The sequence below is a fragment of the Neomonachus schauinslandi genome, chromosome 3 (assembly GCF_002201575.2).
Source record: "Neomonachus schauinslandi chromosome 3, ASM220157v2, whole genome shotgun sequence".
NCBI classification, from domain to species: Eukaryota; Metazoa; Chordata; class Mammalia; order Carnivora; family Phocidae; genus Neomonachus; species Neomonachus schauinslandi.
Genome location: NC_058405.1, coordinates 105,212,813 through 105,236,337, shown reverse-complemented (window position 1 = coordinate 105,236,337; position 23,525 = coordinate 105,212,813). Strand labels below are relative to the sequence as shown.

The following is a 23,525-nucleotide window of genomic DNA, read 5'->3' as shown; positions in this document are numbered from 1 at the left end:
TTACTGGTGGATATTGTAAGTTTACTAGGCAGCAAAGTTCTGCTATCAGTCAATAATAGCACGCTGTTGAGTTGATACCAAAGAGTTGTCCTTATTCTTGCCTCCAGGATTGGCCCAGGGTTAGTGCCTTTGGGCACAAAGGCTGATTGCATTAACCAGCCTCCTCATCAAGCATGGAATTCCTCCAGCTGTGCCTTGTAGGTGACACTAAGTGATAGTCAACCTTTCACTCTCTCTTGGGGGTAGAGATTGGCTTTTGGAGCCCAGTAAGCAACTGATATTTGCCTTCATCACAACATTATTTTTCCTGGAAAGTTGTATATGTGTAATCATTAATAGTTATTGTAAAATTGTTCCAGATTATTTCTAAATTGGTATGATTTATTTTTGCACTATAATATTAGAGTATTGGTATTGTATGCTCTATAAAATTCAGGAATCTGTATGTGGAGTTGCTATATTTGATTTCTACTTTTCTCCTTTGTTCTATTAGATAATAATTATACCTAAATAATCAAAGAGCGGTTAAAATAAGAGGAAGGTAGAGTTTGGGAAATTTGCAGGCAGTTCTCGCATTCTTTTATGTTGCAGGATCACACACTCTCAGTTAAAATGATAGTCACATGTAATTTGCCCATGGCTGATCCGTAACTAAAATTTTAGTGAATTTACCTCAAATGGCATATTCATTTGAATGAATGGTCATACCCTATACACTATGAAAATATTAAAGGATATAAAAATATAATAATAGTCAGCTTGCAAATTTGCTTTTATTATGAATTGTCTTGAAAATATATTTCACATTATTTTCACCTTCTGAGAAGCAAAATAATATTCACATGAGCAGGGGTTGGCAACTTTTAACTGCAAAGGGTTAGCTAGTTAAGTATTTTAGGTTCTGTGGGCCAAAAATGCTCTCTGTGAAATATCCTTTATTTAAAAAATTTTGGTTTACAACTGTTTCAAAATATAAAAACCATTCTTAGTGTCAGAGCTATACAAAAACAGGCTCCAGGCTGCATTTCGCCTGTGGGCTGTAGTTTGACAACCCCAGGTAGATTCTAGGCTTTGTAATCACACCTGAGGTTAAATCTTTGTTTCTAACCCTACTAGTGAATGACTAGTAAGAGCAAGGGTACTTCTCCATATTTTAGTTTCTCACTACAAAACAAACCTAGTTTGAATGTTGGTTTAGAGCACGAAATAAACAAATGTATGTTTACATTTGCTCCATATAGAGCCAGACACAAAATTAGTGTTCAGTAAATGGCAGCTATTATTATTCTAAGTGGTACCTTCTGCCAGAAACTGGAAAATGTCAGGAGACTCTCTTCAAGGTAAATAGAATTCAGAAGGCAATTATTCTTCTCCTTAGGAAATTCTGGTAGACATTTTTAGATGATGTTTAAGAGAAATTTATGGATATTTAGGTAACCCTCTGATTCACTGATTCAGGAATACGTATTTTACCCCTTGTTTTGTCTTGTTATGAAAGCCTTGTGAAATGCAGAGGAGATAGGGGATAGGTGTTGAGAGTGTCTTAGGACTTTTGAGTTACAGACTTATATCTTGAGAGTTGAATATATGTTTGTTTCTGTGCTGACCCAAATATCAGAAACAATAATGTGGTATAATTTGAAGACATCTCCAAATGTGAATCACTGAAGTTAAAGCACTCAGTCAAAAGGTCTTTTAATGAATGAATTACTTGATAATGCATGAATATTCTAATCCAGAGCTTTGATACTGCATAGCACTTTTTTTATAGATCCACAATCCAATCATTATGACATGAGAACTCATCTGTGATTTTCTATTTGTAAAAATATCTCTATAAGACCTCCAATTTTGTTTCTACTTTTCTTTATAAGAAAACAGAAGCTGTAGAAGAGGTTTCAAGTCCTGCTACAATCGGCGTTGCTTTCCTCACAGCAAGTTATGTGATGGTGAAAATGACTGTGGGGACAATTCTGATGAATTGGACTGTAAAGGTAAATGTATGTGGCATCAGCCTAGGAATATTATTATGCTAAGTGTTTCCTGAACTTTTCCACTGTGTGTTCCTGAGACCACAGTGGTTTCACCTTTTTGGTATACAGCACCTGCTAATATAGATGGACCACACTTTGGTAATTGCTGTTGGAAGGGAGTTAGTAGAGTTCATTGAAATTATGACTATATTCTCTTTTCTGGTTTCTATCCCTTTGCTCACTTCAAAACTCTTGTCATTTCTCACCTCTTCAGTTCTACCACCTTGTTTATTGGACATATCTACCAGAATGTGTAATACTGAATGTACTACTCCAAAAAATACTCTCCTTCACTTCCCAATTCTCTGTTTTTCACATGACCTCATTATTTTCCTAACAACTGGACAGGAAAACTTAGTGTTATCCTTGATTCCTCTTTCTACCATATTTTATCACCCACATGTCCATGTATCAGTAAATCATGCAATTCTTTGAAATATCTTTTTCAGTCTGCCTTGAGCCTGGATTAACACAATAGTTTTTTTTTTTTTTTTTTTCCCACTGTGTAATTCCTTTATTTTCTGCTTATTAGTGCTTTACCAACACTACAACCATAAAGAACACAATTCCAAGTACTGTACTTTTTAGTTTGGGGAGATCACGGTCTACAGACTCATTTACTTATATTAGACAAGATCAACCTCATTCAAAACTTTCTGCAGTTTATAAATTCACATAAATACAGAAATTGATGCAATTAAACATAAACTTCAGGATCTAATTTTTTAAATTCCTAGATTATAACTTCCTCTGCAGGCTCCAATTACCTGCCCCATGATCACCAATGGTTATGGTTCAATTTAACTACATCAATTATCAACCTTTTATGTCCTTAAAGAAAATGGAAATGGAAATTACAATTCCTTACCAAAAAGTTTAGGGTTTTCCAAATTTCAAATATTTGCTCCCCCCCCCCCCCCCCCCATTAAATATTTTAAATAAAATAAAAAAAACCACATCTCACCTGCAACATTCAATAGCAGTCACTTGATGTATAAAATTTTAACTATGCTCCCAGTTATTTTAAAACACACACAAAAATGGCTGCCTATCCGTCTGTCTGTCACAAGTTAGCAATACTACATTTAGGAATTAAGATGAGGGTTTCAAGTTTCCTCCAGTTTAGGCATTTATACCTTTGTGCTTGTCTTGTCTAAAGATGTTACTATAACACCGGTATTTGTATAACCCAGGTTTATGTACCTTAAAATGTAATCATTTAAAACACTAAGAATTAAATTTATGGTGGAGCTTTGGGAATTGTAAAAGCAACTAAAATGTTCTCGGATGTTTCTGTCAGCTTCATTTCTAGAGATCCTTCTAAGGCAAAACTGAGAACTTTATACCTTAGCTGCATTTTGAATTCAGAAATCCCTCTGCACCGTCAGGAGCCTACAACATAGCACCTTTTCTCATCTGCTTTAAGTAAAATGTGTCAAGAGTTTTACTTTCAATAGTTAACTTTTTATAGCCTTATGCTTCTCATACATCTTTGGTAAATCTCCATTACACAATATGGCCAAAGCACGAAGGACCAATACTGTCCAACTACGTACCATGATATCCCACTCCATTTTAGTTTTCAGACACCCTCATGAATAAAACCCACTCCACGTTTTCCTGTATACTGCCTTTGCAGTCGACGTCTCTTAAATTCCCTATGTTTAATTCCTTGAGGATCTCTAAAATTAATCCTTAAGGCTATATGAGAACCAGATGCTGCTCACAATTCTGTACCAAGCATTAACATTTGGTTCAAAGTATCATCATAGTACACAATAGTCCTTTAACTGGTCTCCCTGCCTCTACTCTTCCCAGTTAATCCCAAGGTTGTAATCATGCTATAATATATCATTGAATGTGTTCTCAGAGTGAGTACTGGCATCAATCAGCAAGCCAGGTGACTTAGGTCAGAATCTCGGCCCCAACACTGACTCTGTGTCTTTGGGTAAAATATTTAATGATTCTGTGCCTCAGTTTCCCAAGCTGTAAGAAAAGAGGCAATAATTAAATGAGTATATTAATATTAAATAAACTCAGAACAGAACTTGGCATATAGTAAATGCCATGTAAGCATTCACCTTGTTTTTTAAATCATGACCCTGATAAAGAATCACAAATGGAGGGGCGCTTGGGTGGCTCAGTTGGTTAAGCGGCTGCCTTCGGCTCAGGTCATGATCCCAGGGTCCTGGAATCGAGCCCCGCATTGGGCTCCTTGCTCCGTGGGAAGCCTGCTTCTCCCTCTCCCACTCCCCCTTCTTGTGTTCCCTCTCTTGCTGTGTCTCTCTCTGTCAAATAAATAAATAAAATCTTAAAAAAATAAAAAAAAAGAATCACAAATGAAGTCTTGATGTTTGCAGAATAAAGAAGTTTTTTAGTCTGATATTCAGGGCCTCTTAAAATCTGGACCCAACAGATTTTTCTTTTCTTTTCTTTTTTTTTTAAGATTTTATTTATTTATTAGAGAGAGTGTGAGAATGAGCAGAGGGAAGGGCAGTGGAAGATGGAGAGGCAGACTTCCTGCTGAGCAGGGAGCCCGATGATGTTGGGGCTTGATCCCAGAACCCTGAGATCATGACCTGAACCAAAGGCAGATGCTTAACTGACTGAGCCACCGAGGTGACCCCAAACAGATTTTTCTAAATCAATATCCCTTTAAAAATTTTCATTCACTGAACACATTTCATTGCTTAAAATGCATTAAGGACTGAGACATAAAATTAATAGGTCATCTGCCTGCCCTTAAGGAGTTAAAACTCCAAATAAAGATAGTTATTTAAAGAGATGAAGGTGTATATCAGGTTTTATGATGATAAGTTTTTTTTAGGGGGGTGCAATCATGTATAAATAAAGTAGAATGATCAAAATAGAAGGCAATTCCAAGTAGAGAAACTACAATCGAAAGCTGCAAATAAATTTGATATTGTTAGAGCCAGATTGTATATTGGCAAGTGGTTTAAAAAAAAAAAAAATGAGGCAAGTTAGAGGAAGGAGCCAGGACTTGAAGGTGTTTTTTGATGCCATTTTAAGGAACATGAGCTTCACCTTGTAGTCACCAAAAAGTCACTGAAGGTCCAAAAGAGAACCAATACAATCAAATTTACATTTCAAAAACAGGGGGAAAAACTATGCTTGTGCAAATGAATACTATAATGCTGAGATGAGAAAGGTAAAACAGGAGGCTATCAAAGCAGCCAAAGCTAAGAATAAAAAGGAGACAGATACAACAGAGTTTTAAAAGGTGGCATAACAGGTCTTCTCGGGTAATAAACAGAGAAAACGTGGAAAAGAATAGACAAGTTTTCTGAACTTCCCCCCTCTTTTTACATTGTTATTTGTCTTTCATTAATTTTTAAATTTATTTTTGTGGGTCTTTTGTTCATGTGGGATCAAGGATAAGGTAATAAAGATGTTTTACATTCTGAGAGTGGAGCACCTGTAGACATTCAGAAGGAACTGTTCCAGAGACATTTAGATAGATAGAGATCTGGGGCTCAGGTAGTGGATTTAGAAGAGAAGTGTTAATTTTGGACTTAATACAGAGAGAAAGCTCATAGGATGTATAGAGTAATAGTCGTAGGGGAGTACATCAGAATTACCTATTGAAATAAAAAATTAAAGACACTAATAATATAAGAAAAGGAGAAGTGGACCACAGGACTAATAGAAAGATTTTAATAAGAAATTTATTATTATTATTTTATTTATTTATTTATTTATTTATTTATTTATTTATTTATTTATTTTAAGAAGGGAGAATCAGTTAGCATTGTAAGGTGTTAAGGGAAGGCAAGAGGGAAGGTATAGACTAGACGGTCACTGAACTTGGCAAATAGGAAATAATCTCTTGGTTACCTTCATGAGAGTCAATTCAGCAGAATGGTAAAGAAAAGCCAGATCTCCTTGGGTTGGTGCAGAAAATGGATGGTGAAGGAGTAAATACAGTGAATAAGACTATTTTTAGGAAAGACTGATGGTCAAGGAAATATGTGAGGTACAGATGGTAGGAGAAGGCGATGCAAAGTTGTGGAAGAGGATAGAATGTGCACAGATCATTTTGTAGGTAGAGAAAGGTTCGGAAGTCACTCTGTCATCTTAGACTATAGGATGTTGGCCAAACATTTGAGTAGCTTACTATCTAAGTTTGACACTAGTTTAGGAAGAGCCAAATGTGCAGATTAAATCAGCTCTTATTTTATATTGCCTATAAAAGATTAAAAATGATAAAATATAGTAAGATACTGGGAATAAGTAAAGGGAAATGGATAAGTATTTGGAAGAAAGGAGGAAAGAAAACTAGAAGTAGACCCCCCAAAAGGGCATGTTTTATCAGTTATTTGCAAGCAGGAAAGGAGAATATAATAAAGACATTAAACTAGGATAAAGATAAAAATATCAAGCTAGAATGTGAAGGAACGCACATGTGCACACATGCACACACACACAAACCACCTATTACTTCTTTTTAAATGTGACTAAAGTAAGACATGAAGAATTTGAATTAGTACAATAAAAAATCAATATATACAGAGAGAGTTTGATAGGCTATGGAGAGAGGTGACAGTGAAATCATCTGTAAATTGAAGTACTATTACACTTTTATTTCTTTAGTTTAGATGTTCATAGTAATTAATATTATCATTATCTTTATTCCACAAGGCAGAGTGAAAATGGATGTTCCAAGGAATCAGTTTTGGTTTCTTCTCTTTTTGAAGGGAAGCAAAACCCTAAATCCTTGTAAATCTTTTATTACTGCCCTGAAAGTTTTAGAAACCAGGCTATCTGGCGGTGTGGAGGAGGGTAACCTGAAGAGTTGTTCAGAAAGTTTGTCACGCTGATTTCCTCTTCTGGTGTGTGAAAGGTTGAGTGAACAGGTTGGAGAGAGTACATGGTATCCCTCCTTCTCTCCCTATTGAGATGGGTCTAATTACTCTCCTTGGGAAGTACATGAACTTGCCTTGGTCATCTGGATACCTTTAGGTGACTGAAAAGCTAAGTAGTTCTAATGGAAAGGAAACTGGTATTAGTTTTTTTTTTTTTCTTAAGTTCATAGCAAAACTTTGATGATTCTACAAACAATAAACTAAGGGAAAAGGATAAGCATTCCTATAGATGAAATCATCATTCCTTCTGGGTTTGCATACCTTTAGAGCCTAAGCAGTAAATTGAATAAAAGATGTAGTTTGAAAGTAAACAGAAGAGATATGACAGAAAATTTAGTTTTCTTTTTCTTTCTTTCTCTTTCTCTTTCTTTCTTTCTTTCTTTCTTTCTTTCTTTCTTTCTTTCTTTCTTTCTTTCTTTTTCTTTCTTTCTTTCTTTCTTTCTTTCTTTCTTTCTTTCTTTCTTTCTTTCTTTCTTTCTCTTTCTTTCTTTCTTTCTTCTTTCTTTCTTTCTTTCTTTCTTTCTTTCTTTCTTTCTTTCTTTCTTTCTTTCTTTCTTTCTTTTTCTTTCTTTCTTTCTTTTTTTCTTTCATCATGTGCTGCAGGCTGGGCAGGGAAGTTGGAAGAGAAAACATAAGTTACTTATAAGAAATGTCCTAAAGGGGCGCCTGGGTGGCTCAGTTGGTTGGGCGACTGCCTTCGGCTCAGGTCATGATCCTGGAGTCCCGGGATCGAGTCCCACATCGGGCTCCCTGCTCAGCGGGGGGTCTGCTTCTCCCTCTGACCCTCTTCCCTCTCGTGCTCTCTGTCTCTCATTCTCTCTCTCAAATAAATAAATAAAATCTTTAAAAAAAAAAAGAAATGTCCTAAAAACCACAGAAAGACCAATGTTATATCTTTCCTATCTCAGTAAATATTTTAACTGACATGGAATAAAGAAAGTGGATGAAATAGGAAAATTAAGAAAGTATGTGAGGGGGAAGAATGGTTTTACTTTCTCTCTTAGTGCTGCTTTGACCCACAATCCCTGTCAGATCTTCCTTTGTAGTATCTCATTGCTATTCCTGGGGTGGCTGCAGTATGTTTTCACTCACATTTTGTAGGCTTATTTTTACTTTTGGACTATCTGGAGGGAAAAGTCTAGTATTTCTCACTTGGCTTATCTTTATTCGGACTACATTATTTTCTTTTCTCTCTTTTTCAGGACTTTTAGCCTGAGGAAAAATTGTCAGAAAGCTTTCATATTCACTTGACAAATTAGAGATTCCAACATATTTCTCCCTCAAAAATCACCCTAAGGGTGAAACAAATTTCAATACTTGACTGACCAAACAAAGTGAGGAAGAAATATAGTTGAAGGAACATAGAGGAAGAGGTTTTGGCAAAAGAGGTATTTGCTTAACTAATAAAGTTCCTGAATTCCCATGGATTTCTCCCATCTCCCTCTCCTTCCTTGCCTACAGATGCTGGAGATGTTCATCCCCCCAACCATCTTGCCTCTGCTGCATATGAAATTCTGCAACCACGTAGTGTGTCCAATTCCAGTGCTACTTAACACCCTGCTTAACCCTCTGGTGGTTCTCAAACTTTATACCAAGTCATGGACTCTGTGAAAAGAGGATTTGAAGTAAAGGGACAGTCTTCCTATTTGCACATTGCACATACTCTAATAGGCCTGCCTGTCCTCCTCGCCAAGATTCATTAGCCCTATTTTTTATTGGAAAATGGGAGAAAAACGCATCCTGCAAATATTCTATTCTGTACCCAGTTCTTCTGACCCCCTACCTCATCCTTTCCCCCATGTCTTTCTTTTAAATACTATCTCCTAACCCTTCTTTTTAACTTCAAAGTTACAGTTTCTTTTCATCTAGTCAGAGTTCTTCTCCTTTCTTTCTTCTTCTCAGAATTCCATCTAAAACTGGTTCTACTTGCTCCAAATCTCTACTCTTCTCACAAGGTATTCTTTACGTTCACTTTCACCTGAGAGCCCCAATACAGTTTTTAAAACTCCATTACTGTAATATTGCCAGATCTTCAGCCCTCATAACTATGTGAGATGCTATCCTCATGTTAATGGAGTCATAATTTGCCTCTTCATCCTATCTGCCACCAATCTCCACTCAGAGGGACTCCCTGCCATGTACACAGAAGATTCTCTGTGGAAGTTGGGGAGAGATGGAGATGATGTGGTGAATTGTGATTGCTCCCATTGGGATTCTTCTGGTATCCTTAAACTCTGTGAGTGTAAGATAGAAACTCAAGGGTATTATGCGATAAATCTTTGTAGACTGTCTAGGAACATTACCACTATCTAGAATGTTGTTTCATGGAGAAATGAATCCTGTCTTCTAAATAAAGGGATTATAAGGAAACTTCTGGAACACAATCTCTTAATAGGAGATTGCTGACAGAGAGCAAAGTAAGAAACAGAATGTAAATGCTTGTCATGATTACTTTATATGTTATGTATTCCATTCACTGTTTCTATTGAAAAAAAAATTAAATATAAAATGTAATAAAAAGGTATATGTAAGAGACTTTGCTTTTTAGACATAAAAGAAGAACATTAGTTTTTTTCTTCTTTGGAACAGGTTATTTATCTCTACTCATAATAGCATTATCTGTTTCATATGATAAGATGTTATTTTTAATGAAGAAAACACTGAAGCAATTATAATTGCAAATTATAAATAAAACATTTATTCCAATCATCAGTTAAGCACAAATAAGGATACAATTGCAAGATACACTTAAATATAATACGAACAGTGCAATATAAAATACAAATGACATACACACCCTTGAGTAAAATTTGCATATTTTAAGGTAGCATTTTAACCATTTACAACTGATATAATTTCTATTTATAATTAAATAGGCTCTTTAAAATATCAACACTAGTGAAAGTGGCATAATCGAAGAGCCCTTCAGGTTGTATATTTACATAATCAACCTGTGGAAATTTGAATTTGGAATAAAAATCTCACGTAAGTTAATCTAATGTACATAGCATGTCATGCACCTGTTCACAACATATTGCTGGAAACCATTATATGGAAATGAATGTGTGAGCAAAGTGGAAAGGAGTATGATTAAGCACAAGCTATTCTGTATAAGGTATATATAATGACAGTAGCATTTTGAAACTGATTTTCATCTAAGCATAGCAGGGAATTGGAAAGTCATACTTTCTAACAATAGAGACAAGTCGTACCACATTTAGGTTTCTTGGCATGAGGATTCATCTTTCCTATACCAAATGTTAGTGAGATGGCCATGTAAAGGAGTATGGCATAGCATGGAAGACTTTCTAACATTGTTGAGCTATTTCCTCTGAGTAATAAAGCAAATGCTCAGCAGTTTCTCCATCTCAGTTTCTGTCTCTGACTGCCTGTCTTTTTATCAAAGCAGGGAATGTTCCACTATTTGCAACCCGATTGGGATTTCCCTGTACTTCCTCACTCAGACATTTGCTTAGTGCTATAACCTTGTACTTTGGAAGTTGGAAGGAGAAAGAATTTTCAGCAACATTGGATTTTTTTGTATGTTGGCTTAGTGCTGGACTGATACTATAATGGGAACCAGGCACAATCCCTTCTTTCATGGATCTTACAACTTAGTGGGGGAGCAGATACATACACAGGCAATTGCAATGAAGTATTATAAGTACTACAACAGGGGAAGACATATGAAGCATCTAACCCAAGCTTGGGGGTGCGGGTGGAAGCCATGGGTCAAGTTTGACTTCCCCGAGTTAAAAAAGCAAAACCAAACAAAATTATATGAATTAGTTAAAATATAGATCTTCCTCAACTTACAGTGCAGTTATGTGCTGATAAACCGATCCTTAAGTTGAAAATACTGTAAATCGAAAATGCATTTACTACACCTAACCTACCAATGTCATAGCTTAGCCTAGCCTATCTTAAATGTGCTCAGAACACTTACATTAGGCTATAGTTGGACAAAATCATCTAACACAAAGCCCATGTTATAATAAAGTATCGCATGTATCATGTAATTTAGTGACTACTGAAAGTGAAAAACAGGATGGTGTCTGGGTACGGAAAAGTTGTAAGGGTATTGATTGTTTACCCTCGTGATCACGGGGCTGACTGGGAGCTGTGGCCCACTGTTGCTGCCCAGCATCAAGAGGGAGTATCTTACTGCATATCTGTAGCCCAGGAAAAGATCAAAATTCAAAATTTGAAGCACAGATTCTACTGAAAGCATATGGCTTTCACACTACCACAAAGCTGAAAAATCGTGTCGAATCGTGGTAAGTTGGGGACCATCAGTACTGAAAATGTTAGAGCAAGGAATAGCTTTTGTCTCATCTATCCATTTATTTATTTACCTGTTTTTCCAGTTTCAACCTGTGCTGCTGTTGAGTTCCGTTGTGCAGATGGGACATGCATTCCAAGATCAGCACGATGCAACCAGAACATAGATTGTGCAGATGCTTCAGATGAAAAGAACTGCAGTAAGATAATCCACTACCTTTTGTTTGTTCATCCCTGGGTACCTTTGGCATTCCATCTAACATAGCCCAGTGTTTCACTGAACCTTGTCCAGAATTGATATGTAATTAACCCCTGTTGTGTAGGATAATTGCATTCTTATTTCTTCAAATGAGGTTAACTTTTCTTGTTTCTGTGACCTGCCTAGAAGGCTTGTAATCTTTGCAGATGAGGTGTTTCTCATTTTTCTGTTTACCTCTTTGTAGATAATACAGATTGTACACATTTCTATAAACTTGGAGTGAAAACCACAGGGTTTATAAGATGTAATTCGACCTCACTGTGTGTCCTGCCAAGCTGGATATGTGACGGGTCTAACGACTGTGGGGACTACTCAGATGAATTAAAATGCCCAGGTAATTCTAGAAAGAAAAAAGTCTTTGCCTTGAGATTTAGAGGCTCATTGTATAAAATAAATTCATTAGGTTTTAGTCTTGATATCCAGGGATGAGGATTAAAATTTAAATAATGTAGACTAAGTTACAAGTAATCATCCTGCTCCAAACATGCCCCTTGATCTTTTTTAATGAGTTATGAAATGATACTCAAGAAATCTGTTCTGTATTTGGATCAATTTCCTTTTAATGTTCAGTTCATGATTAATCCTCTTAGAGTTGTTGATTAAGTCTTAAAATGCATGATCTCTAAAGTTGCCACGGAAGTACCACACACTGAGAAAAAAACTATCCTTGGACTAAAGGGAGAGAGAAAATGCTTCTCACCACCGACTTTACTCAATGCCATACAGATTGTATTGTCATGTTAGGCTGTTGGATCAGGTTTACACAATCTTTTGACATAGTAGTATGGATAATAGCAATTATCACTGGGTCAAGGTTTATTTATATCTGACTTGTAACCATCTTTATATACCTAAGCTCTGAAAGTGTCATCTGTATTCTTAGCAGAATGCGTTCCATTAAAAAGTCATGATCCTGTTACTATCTAACTATTTCAGAGAACAAATTTTTAAAAAAATACAGGGAGTAAAGGTGTTAAATTACTATAACGAAGTAGATATGATTTATAGGAAACTATTAAATGTGTCCTCATACTGTATTTCTCTCTCCTTATCCTGCCGCCGCACTCATTTTTCCATGCTTAGTTGACAAATAATAATTTTTTGAAATATTTCAAGAAATTATATCTGTAGGTGTTCTATAGAGCACACACACACAATCCACTGTGAAGAACCGATATTCTTAATAATTCATAATCTATCACTTAATTGGGCAATAGCAGATTCCTTTGTTTTCTTGCTCAACATTGTGTAACTGTCTATGATATAATTTTTGTTCCTCTGGGTTTGAAAGGCTAGCTGCATCCTAGGAGGAACTGGAGAACTTTTCTGGTTCTGTGGTGAGCTTTTACATGCGCTGGTGACTGCGGCTCACCATAACTCTTCCACATTTTATTTTTAATCACATAAAGCATTTTAAAAGAAATATAGTAACATTGATTTAGACTCATGGAGCCTGGGTGTCTAGATTCTTAATCCATTGTTCTTTCTACAACAGTTATGTATCTCATTGTAGCTGTGGTTAATTTTGATTTTGATTTTGATTTTGATTTTTTTAAAGACTTTATTTATTTATTTGAGAGAGAGAGAGAGAGAGCACATGAGGGGGGGGAGGGTCAGGGAGAAGCAGACTCCCTGCTGAGCAGGGAGCCCGATGTGGGACTCGATCTGGGACTCCAGGATCATGACCTAAGCCGAAGGCAGTTGCTTAACCAACTGAGCCACCCAGGTGCCCAGTAGCTGTGGTTAATTTTTAAAATTAATATGAAGGCAACATATAATAGATACCCATTAAACTTACATATATATATATATAAACATATTACATATATATGTAAAACTTTGTGATCTTTATATATTTCTAATATTAATAAATTATTTTAAAAGTTAACTTTTAACATTAGTGTAGAATTGTGATTATAATGGGGAAGAAAGAAAGGGGAGCTTGTGTAGACTGATGAGACAGATAGACAGCCAGACAGGAAGCCAGTAAGAGGTCAGTCTAAATACCTTAGCTTGTATCTAGGCTAGTCCTAACAAAAAGTAAGACATAAATCACACTCAGGACTTTTTGGTTTAGTGGTGAATTCTGTCAAAAATTTTATTTTCATCTTCAATCTATGAAGTTGACATTTGAAAAAATAAAATGGAATTGTTATCTTAATACAGTTACAATGGATTATTGTAGTGTGATTATTATCATGTGACTAGATTATTACAGTGTGACATATACTCTAAGATTTGCTTCCAAATTGGCTATGGGCCAGTCAGTCTAAAACTGTGTGAACTTGAAAGTGCAAGGGACCAATGACATTCAGTAGAGAAAAATCTAATATTTTATATGCAGTTTTGGAAGTTATAATTATAGCAATACTCCCCAACCTAAAAATATATATAATTTACAAATAATTTTACATACAAATACTTATTATTCTTGTGATATTTCTGTAAGGTGTAACGATTTTAGAGATTCTATTGTAAGTTGTCTTTCTTTATAGAGAGTACTTTTATAAACCTTGTCAAAGTGTACTCAGAATATAGGACAGTAGGAACACCATGCCCACTTTCTCAGTAAAAATCCACTAATGTTTTTATAATGTTATTCATATTTATGAATATGGAATTACAGATATTTTCCACCAAAAATGTTTCTTTGGCCTTAGGCTCATTCACTTTATAATTATCTCAGTTATTTTATTTTATTTCTATTAATAGGACTCCACATTATTTGGATTTAACAAGTTTTTCCTTTAGTATCTTCTTTCCAATGCAGGATCCAGTCCTGGATTGGATTTGCTTATCATGTCTTCCTAGTCTCCTCTGTTCTGTGTCACGGGTTTTTTTTGTTGTTGTTCTTTGTTTGTTTGTTTTGGGCTTTTTTTTTTTTTTTTTTGTTTTTTCTTGGTTTTCATGACCTTGACATTCTTTTTTTTTTTTTTAAAGATTTTATTTATTTATTTGACAGAGAGAGAGAGAGATCATAAGTAGGCAGACAGGCAGGCAGAGGGAGAGGGAGAAGCAGGCTCCCTGCTGAGCACAGAGCCCGATGTGGGGCTCGATCCCAGGACCCTGGGATCATGACCTGAGCTGAAGGCAAATGCTTAACCATCTGACCCACCCAGGCGTCCTGACCTTGACATTCTTGAAGAGACCATCTCAGCTCTTCTTTAAGTTTTCTTGTTATTTATTTCTTCCAGTTCAAGTAGTACTACTGTTTTATTATCTACCTGTATTGTGGAAGTCTAAGATTAATTTAAATTATTTGACATTACATTCTGTATTTTATCACAGTTCAAAACAAACACAAATGTGAAGAAAATTATTTTGGTTGTCCTAGTGGAAGATGCATTTTGAATTCCTGGATATGTGATGGTCAGAAGGATTGTGAGGATGGACTTGATGAATTCCACTGTGGTAAGATATTGTATTTTGTTCTATGTGCCATATTATTGTTTATATGCCGGTGTTCTCTTACATAGGGATTTTATACAAAATATTGCTAATTGATTTTAACAATTTTTATTTTTATCAAGTAACACAAAATGGTAAAAATTAAAATAGAACAGAAGAACTTGAAATTAAGAGTAATAATCTCCTGCCCCAGCCTTTTCTTTTAACTTTTTCTGCTTTTGTTAGTGGTTATCTTTGTCAATCTAAATGATATAACTTTATTTTCTGACTTATTAAGTCCTAATATATTTACTTTCTGCAATGAAAAATAGGTATTTAGCTCACATTACTCATTATCTTCTCCCTATTTGTTATTGACTATTATTATTCTAAATGTTTCTATTAATTACATGTATAGCTTTAAATAGTACTTAAACTTGTATTTCCTCAAACTCTCATCTTTCACCACCTAATTTCTGTGTGTACATTTCGTCTTACTTGGCAAAGCAAGACAGCATTTTTAAAATTTATTTTATAGAATTTATGGATTTTATAACTTCTAGGCCAAAGAAATTTCTGACAGGAAAACAAAGCATATATTCACTATTTTCATTTAACACAAATAACATATACTATGGTGTATAGACAAAGTAGAAGAAAAGATTAAAAATGGATCTTCTATGAAATGTCAAACTCCTCTAAAAGTAAATGTCATCATGAAATATGAAGGTGCATTTTGTTTGATTAAGATGCTATATATCTTTACAGTAGAGCCAGATTGTGAACAGGATTAACAGAGAACTTTACAAATAGTTGATGTAGATTCATAGTTTCTGTACAGGAAGCCATTATATGGTTGTATTTTCTTTAGTTTCATTTTTGTCCAGTCTGCAGTTTTTCTAAATTTCTCTCTTTTTCACAGGTCATCTAAGTGAATATTTTAAATAGAGATGCAAGGTTTTAAAATAGTTTATAGGATTGAAACCAAAGTGTTTATTTTTTTATAATTTATGTTTGGAACACTTGAATTTGGAAGGGTTTTATTTTGGATGTTATATGGTGGAGGAGCACAAACCTAACTTTGGAATTAAATAGAATACACTATGATAAGTGCATAATTTGGTAATAAAATTCAAGCCATCATGCCCATGAATTTAGATGTTACTAGGCAGACTTAAGTGTCCTCAAGAGAAGTAAAACCTCTAAGTGTTCAGTATGTATGGGTATGAAACTGGGGGCTTGTCATCAAGGTAAAACCCCCTTAGTCACCTCATCATTAAAAACAAATATATATGGGGGCACCTGGGTGGCTCAGTCGGTTAAGCGACTGCCTTCGGCTCAGGTCATGATCCCAGAGTCCCGGGATCGAGTCCCGCATCGGGCTCCCTGCTCAGCGGGGAGTCTGCTTCTCCCTCTGACCCTCCTCCCTCTCGTGCTCTCTGTCTCTCATTCTCTCTCACAAATAAATTAATAAAATCTTTAAAAAAATAAACAAAAAAAAATATATATGCTCGTGAATATATCATATTATAATCTTGCCTAGGATGCATTTTTTTCTCTGGTTGTTCAAAAATCAATTGAAATTTAGAAGGGATGACTAGACCACACTTCAAATATTTGTTTTGTATCCATGCACAAGATGTTGTGGGGTTTTTTGTTTTGTTTTGTTTTGTTTGTTTTTAAATGACACCCTGGAATATACTTTGGGGAGAGTGGCTAGCATAATGAGTAGCTCAAAGTCAAGCCGTCTGAGAATTCTGCGGGAGGAAAAATGTTGCATAACCTGGACACTCAGAGAGAATACGTAGGCTGTTGTCAAAACTTTATAGAACTGTCATAGAGAAGAGGAATTCGACTCGTTTTATTATAGGACAATTTATTTTAGCAAAGTCTAAGGAAGGACTTTCTCACTGTCAGACCTGTCCTAAGATGGTCTCAAATGATTTTTTTTTTCTTTTGCACCTGAAGCAAAATTTTTGTTTGTCTTCTAGATTCTTCTTGTTCTTGGAACCAATTTGCTTGTTCTGCACAAAAATGTATATCTAAACATTGGATCTGTGATGGAGAGGATGATTGCGGGGATGGATTAGATGAAAGTGATAGCATTTGTGGTGAGTTTTTTCTCCTGTGTTCTCATTCAATTTTTAGGCATATGATATATACCCACTATCATTTTAGAGCATACATAAAAACTGTTAAATTTAACATTAAATTTATATATACACTTCTGTGTAGCTGGTTTTGTATTTTAATGACAACCTATTATTCTACTATTTTTATATACACAGTCATTCAGTTTTTAGGATTTTTCCTGAATATCCACACAATGAATGTATTTGTAAATTTTATTTTTTTAGTCTTCAATTACTTCTTTGGACTAGATCTCAGTGACTGGGATTACTTGCATCAAAAGGTCAAACATTTTTCATGGCTTTTGATAGGCATTGCTATTTTGCCCTTCAAAATACACTGATGCTATTTGTGTTTGTATATATGTATTACAGTGGTTATTGTTATTGAATTATTTTAAATGGGAAGTAAAAAAAGAGGGCTATTGTATATAATTTTAAAATGTACTTCAAAAAGCAACTTTATAGGATTAGAGGTTGAGTGTCCTACTATATATCAGCAACAAAGCCAATGTAATTGCTTTTAAATAATCACAAACATTTAACGAATAGATGGAATTATTAACTTACTTTTTTAAGGGGTAAAAGAAGGAATTGATTTGATCTGTATAAGTTTATTACAAATAGCCAGGCATTCTACTCATGTATTTATATGCCTCTTTGTCTATCTTTCTGATTTGTTTCTATATGTGTGTTTGTATTTATAGGCATAAAATCTTTACTCATTATATCAGTACTGTTTCATAGCTGGTTACTGTCCTATTTTAGAGAGAAAAGGACCTGAGTCATAGAATAAGGTGCATGTACCGAGTTAAGTGTATGTAACACCACTTTTAAATTTTGGTAATGGTGGCCTGCTTTTTAGGTCAGTACCATGGAGATAGGTAGATAGGATTTTATACTACTCAAGCTAAACTGAAGTTCTCTCTAAATAATATAAAACTGGAGTTGTCCTCTGAAAGCAGGCAATTTATTTTCTTGTATTTAAGCCACCCCAAGTCTACTTTTTATTTACACTGCTGAAACAACTTAGTTATACAACAAATAAATATAGAAAGATCACTATCAAAAAGCCCTGAAAGGAAAAAGAATCAGTAATCAATTAGATGCCTGGCTAGTCACTTTTAACTACTTTGTTTCTCGTTGCTATTAAATCTTTCTTTAATTTTAACAAAAGAATTACCTACTCACAATGGGTTGGGCATGTTGCCAGTTTTTAAAAGCATCTTGCTTTTTGACCCTCTGTTTAACCCTATGCTAAATGACTCAATTGATACCTCTGTCCTTCCTGAGTGGACACAATATAGTAGAAGGTATAAAGACTCTGAAACTAGAGTTGAATTCTCCCACATCTGTATTTTCCTTACCTATTAGAAGGCTACAAAAAGATCTCCCTTATGTAACTCTTGTGATCATCTAACATGACCAATGTATACAATATAAATGAATTTATTTCCATGCCCTTTTGTTCCATTTCTCCTGCTTTCTCCCTTATTTTTCAGAGTTATTGCCACATCTACATCTACCAGTGCCCTGATAATTTGTTTAAAAGAATTAAAGTGGTAATGGACATGTTTACCTGTTGTCAAAACACCCAGTCTCTATTTAATTTAAATACAGGCTGCATTTCATATGCTAACTACCAAGCTGGTGACACATAAAAAAGATTGCTTTAGACCAAATATCATTCAATAAACTGAACCTGATATACTAGGATTGGGAAGGGACTTTATAAATAATTTATCTCAGTGGTTATCATCTTTAGCACACAAAAGAGCCTTCTTAGAGGTTTGCTAAAAATGAAGATTCTTAACCTTCACCTTCAAATATTCTAATGTGGGCTGTAAGTACAAGCTTTTTTAATAAGCACGATAGTGGTTTTGACTTGGGATCTGAGGGTCCCATTTTGAAAATTGTAGTCTAGTACACCTGCATCATTTGACAGATGAGAAAAGAGAAACTCATAGAAGTTAATAAATTGCCCGAGGAAACTCAGTGAATCAGTGATGACAGATCTAAGACCTGAATTCAGATTTCTTGAATCCTTCCTAATGGGGTAGTAGTGACTCTTACAATCAAATATTGTATCTGAGCAGGTGCACAAGATGGATCTGGTAGAAATCTTTCAGCTTGTCTTCTTCCTTTCTTGGGATTCATTTCCTTAAGGAAGGTAATGTGTCTCCAGATGGCTGGGGTAAACATGGAACGAAGCCATGCATTTTTCCTTTGGCCCATTTTCTTTCTGATTGACTATGATGTTTTGGCATGCTCTTAATACAGAAGCTGTTGAATATTATCAAGGGAGCCAGAAAATTAGCCGCAAAGAGCTTTATGCCATCTTATAGCTTAAGGTATCTTAGTAATTATCTAGTCATACCCCTCATTTTACAAATAGTGAAACTCAGACACTTAAGTCTTCTCCAAGGTCATACAGAATTAAATTTCTCAACAGCCAAATTGATGTTATATCTGTTATGCCTACCTTGAGAATAAATTGGGATGGTAATAAGAAAGTAGACAAGGAGTTTTACATGTATCAAAACATCCTTACTAAAGAGAATGCACTTTTTAAAAATCTCAAGCTAAATAACAAAAATATTATGGAAATTAAGGCACTAATTGAGAGTATAATAATGAACGTGACACTTTATATTCTTATGGCAAGCTTAAAAAGATAGATCATAATAAGGAATAGTGTAAAAATAAGTTCTGTAGGGAGATGATTTTATTATAGAAGGTATTAAAAACATAATAGCAGGTAAATTCATTTTTAAATGAAAGCAACATTTATTTAATAGATTTTTTATTATTTCTTCCAGTAATAGATATCCTATTAAACCCCATTCTATTAACACTGATCCTCAATTAGATGAGCAAATCTGAATTACCTGGAGGACTTTTCTATATTCACTTGCCATCCTATCCTCCAAGCTAAAGTATATGTCAAGGACAGTCATGTTTAAGATGGAAAAAATCCTCAAAGGGCTTTATTTTGGCACCCTGCTGCCCCCCATATTGAAAGCATTACATTGAAAATCATTATCTGCTCATAACAACTCTATAGCTGAAAAGAAAGATGATAATGGTTCTATAATTAAAGCATTTTGGTCACTGCTTTAAATGTTTGAAACCAAATATCTCTCATCATTCTATTCAGTCATATTTTCTTCCTGCAGATATTAACAGTTTTTTTTAAAAAATAATTCTAACAATACATCTTTTAGCATCTCTTCTATAGGCAGTTTTTGCTCACAGGAAAATGAAGTTAAAGAAAAGTTAGAACATGATCTGAGGGTCATGTAACTGATTCACTCAACAAGTATTTCATATAAATAAATAAAGCATTTAATATGTGTGTGTGTATATATATGTATATATGTATATATGTATGTATAACTGTATTTGGTGCTAGGAAAACATCATGAGAAATAATTATGTTCTATTTCATATGATTGCCCTATACCCATAGAAGGAGAAACAAAGAAACCACCTATGACCCTTTGAATTTATAATCAAAGCCAGCAAGCATTTTTTTTTTTCTGTATACATTTGAAAAACGTCATGCATCTAAAGGGACATTGAATTGACAGAGCAGAGAAAAAGTAGATTTTATTTATTAAGTATGTACAAACAAAAAAGACATAGGTATATTCTTTTCAACAACACAAGGTCGGGAGTAACAGTCATGACATTAGCGGTTAAGAGAAGGTGCTTAGCAATCAGAAGGGTTTTGGACTCCCAGTTCAGTATGTGGCATCCTGTGCAACTTGTGATGTTCTGCAAGCTTTTCAACTTCTCTGAGCCTCAGTTTCCTTTCAGTGAAATGAGACCAATAATAGTTCTACTGGTTGGAATTCTTGCAAGAATTAAATGAGTTAATATATTAAGTGCCTAGCATATATTAAGCAATAAAAATGCCATTATTATTATTATTATTATTATTATTATTATAGGTTCAGTCTTTTAGAAATTTTATCATAGTTTATTCACAATTCTATGGCATTTCTATGCTTTGCTACATTTTATAAGGAGAAAAGATGTTTATTATTTTCTGCCATGTAGCCTTAAGAAATATAATACGTGCACAGGAAGGAATGGGTTCTGAGAGGAAAATGTGTAAATATCTATAGGAAGGATACTATGTGATGATTCCAAATAGCAACAATCTCTTCCTTGTCAGCAAGATTCTTCTGTTTCCTTCCTTTCTAAGGGGAATAAGAAAGGTTAGCTCTTTCCCAGCAGGCGTGCGGTGATCTTAATGGCATTCTCTCCTTGGGTTTCAGGTGCGGCCACCTGTGCGGTGGACATGTTCAGCTGCCAGGGCTCACATGCCTGTGTGCCACGACACTGGCTCTGTGATGGCGAAAGGGACTGTCCAAATGGAAGTGATGAGCTCTCCACAGCAGGCTGCGGTAGGACACGTAGGGCTTTGTGTGAAGGAAAGCTGAGTCAGCTGCCTCAGACTCTTGCTTTTGCAGTACTTACCAGTACTTACCGTATCGCATTTTCTCTCACTTTCCCAATCCCTGGACTCATAGGTAGTACCAGAATTAATCAGGTGGGATGTTGTGATCATAGTAGTTCAGCAACCCCTCTAACCAACTGCTCAGCGGGAAGCCTGCTTCTCCATCTCCCACTCCCACTCCCCCTGCTTGTGTTCCCTCTCTCGCTATGTCTCTCTCTGTCAAATAAATAAATAAAATCTTTAAAAAATAATAATAAAATAAAAATGAGATATAATTGACATATAACATTGAATTAGTTTTAGGTGTACGACATAATGACTTGGTATATGTAATATTGCACAGTGATTACCACAATAAGTTTAGTTAACATCTATTATATAGCAGATTATTTTTACATTCGAAATATCCCAAATCTTGAGTCCTAACATAGCATTTATCCCTTAAATATAAGACAAAGTAATTGAAAATTTTTAAGTGATCTCCTCAAACTGCTATGATTCTATGCATATTGTTCCATTATTCACTCTGCACAAGTTACCAGCTTTTGAACTTTTGCTGAGGTTATTGTACTTTTTGGTCAACCATTTTCCCCCTTGGTTAGGATCCTTGCTACGGCACTACAGTCATAGATCAGGATTCCAAAAGAATCAATATTCCATTTTGTGGCTAGATATTCCTAATTTGATGTGGTACTTAATGCTTGGCCTTACCACACCATAGATCTTAATTTAACCCAAAAGTTTTATTTTCATCTTAGAGATAATAACTTTCTTAGCTCTTTTGATGTTTTCTTTTCACTTCCATCAGGAACATTACTAGCACTTGGTAGTCTTTTCAGTTCCATTTTTCACAAAGAAGCAAGGTTTTTTTTTTATCACTATACTAGTATTACTACAGGCATGAAGAGAGAAGAAAACCCAGCCACATTATTGCAGTTGAGTGATTTTTTTTTTAATCATGTATAAACCTTTGAATTCATCCTTCAACAAACTTACAAATTGCTAAGTGGCCTGAAATTTCAGGGTCACTCTGGAATTGTTGAATGCATTACTACTGAAAGTTTGAATTACATTCATATATTTGATATATAAATATATGGATGTTAATATATATTATCAATTTATATGTGTGTTCATATATATTATGAATGGAATATTGCACAAACTTTTCTTTTTCTAAATAACTATTAATTATTGAGAATAAGAGCATACATCCCCTAAGCTCTTCAGGTGGGGTAAGATAAAATAGGTACTCATCTAACTTTATTCTTTATGATCTCTTTCTTAGCCCCCAATAATACATGTGATGAAAATGCTTTCATGTGTCATAATGAAGTGTGCATCCCCAAGCAATTTGTTTGTGACCATGATGATGACTGTGGGGATGGCTCTGATGAGTCACCGCAGTGTGGTACGTATATCCAGACTTTTCATGCAAGAGGTTCTCAGGCTGACAAATGGTCTTTTAAGATGACTCAAGAAATATAGAATTGGAGGCGCCTAGGTGGCTCAGTAGGTTAAGCATCAGGCTCTCTGCTCAACAGGGAGTCTGCTTCTCACTGTCACTCCCCTCTGTTCTCTGTCTCTCTCAAATAAATAAATAAAAGCTTAAAAAAAAGAGATACAGAAATAAGTGATGAAAACAACACATTTCTTAATGTCACTAAGACATGTAAATTCAGCTATACATAGAAGTACTGCAATAACCTCTCTAAGTTCTAGCATAATTACACATTGATTTGGAGATCATGCCTACTTGTAGTATGTTCTTATTAGGAACCACATGGGGAAATGGTCATAAAAATGTCTTTGGTTGAAAGTACTTTCAACTTTAAAGACAACATGTGGCTAGCTAGTTCAATCTTATAGCCAAATCAAGTATTTGAGTGAGAAAAAAATAATAAAATTCCCAATTATCGGAGAAACTGGATACTTGACATCTTCCTTTCACCTTAACTTTTAACATGTGCACTTATTTGTTAAAATTTAATTTTATTATGATGAAATATATCTTGTCATTGCATATATATTTATCTGACCATCACATATATAATGTATATACAAATACATATATGTGTAACTTTTGTA

The 23,525-nt window shown here is 34.9% G+C and overlaps 1 protein-coding gene across 1 annotated transcript in view; it reads left to right on the top strand.

The window, feature by feature from the left end:
- The window catches only part of LRP1B (LDL receptor related protein 1B), a 1,499,204-nt gene that overhangs the window by 1,208,448 nt on the left and 267,231 nt on the right, over positions 1–23,525 (top strand). The window contains exons 47-53 of the mRNA XM_044913608.1: positions 1,875–1,994; positions 11,284–11,397; positions 11,641–11,790; positions 14,745–14,867; positions 16,835–16,954; positions 21,256–21,384; positions 22,726–22,848. Of these exons, the coding sequence (XP_044769543.1) occupies positions 1,875–1,994; positions 11,284–11,397; positions 11,641–11,790; positions 14,745–14,867; positions 16,835–16,954; positions 21,256–21,384; positions 22,726–22,848 (879 nt within the window). The remainder of the gene's footprint in view (positions 1–1,874; positions 1,995–11,283; positions 11,398–11,640; positions 11,791–14,744; positions 14,868–16,834; positions 16,955–21,255; positions 21,385–22,725; positions 22,849–23,525) is intronic.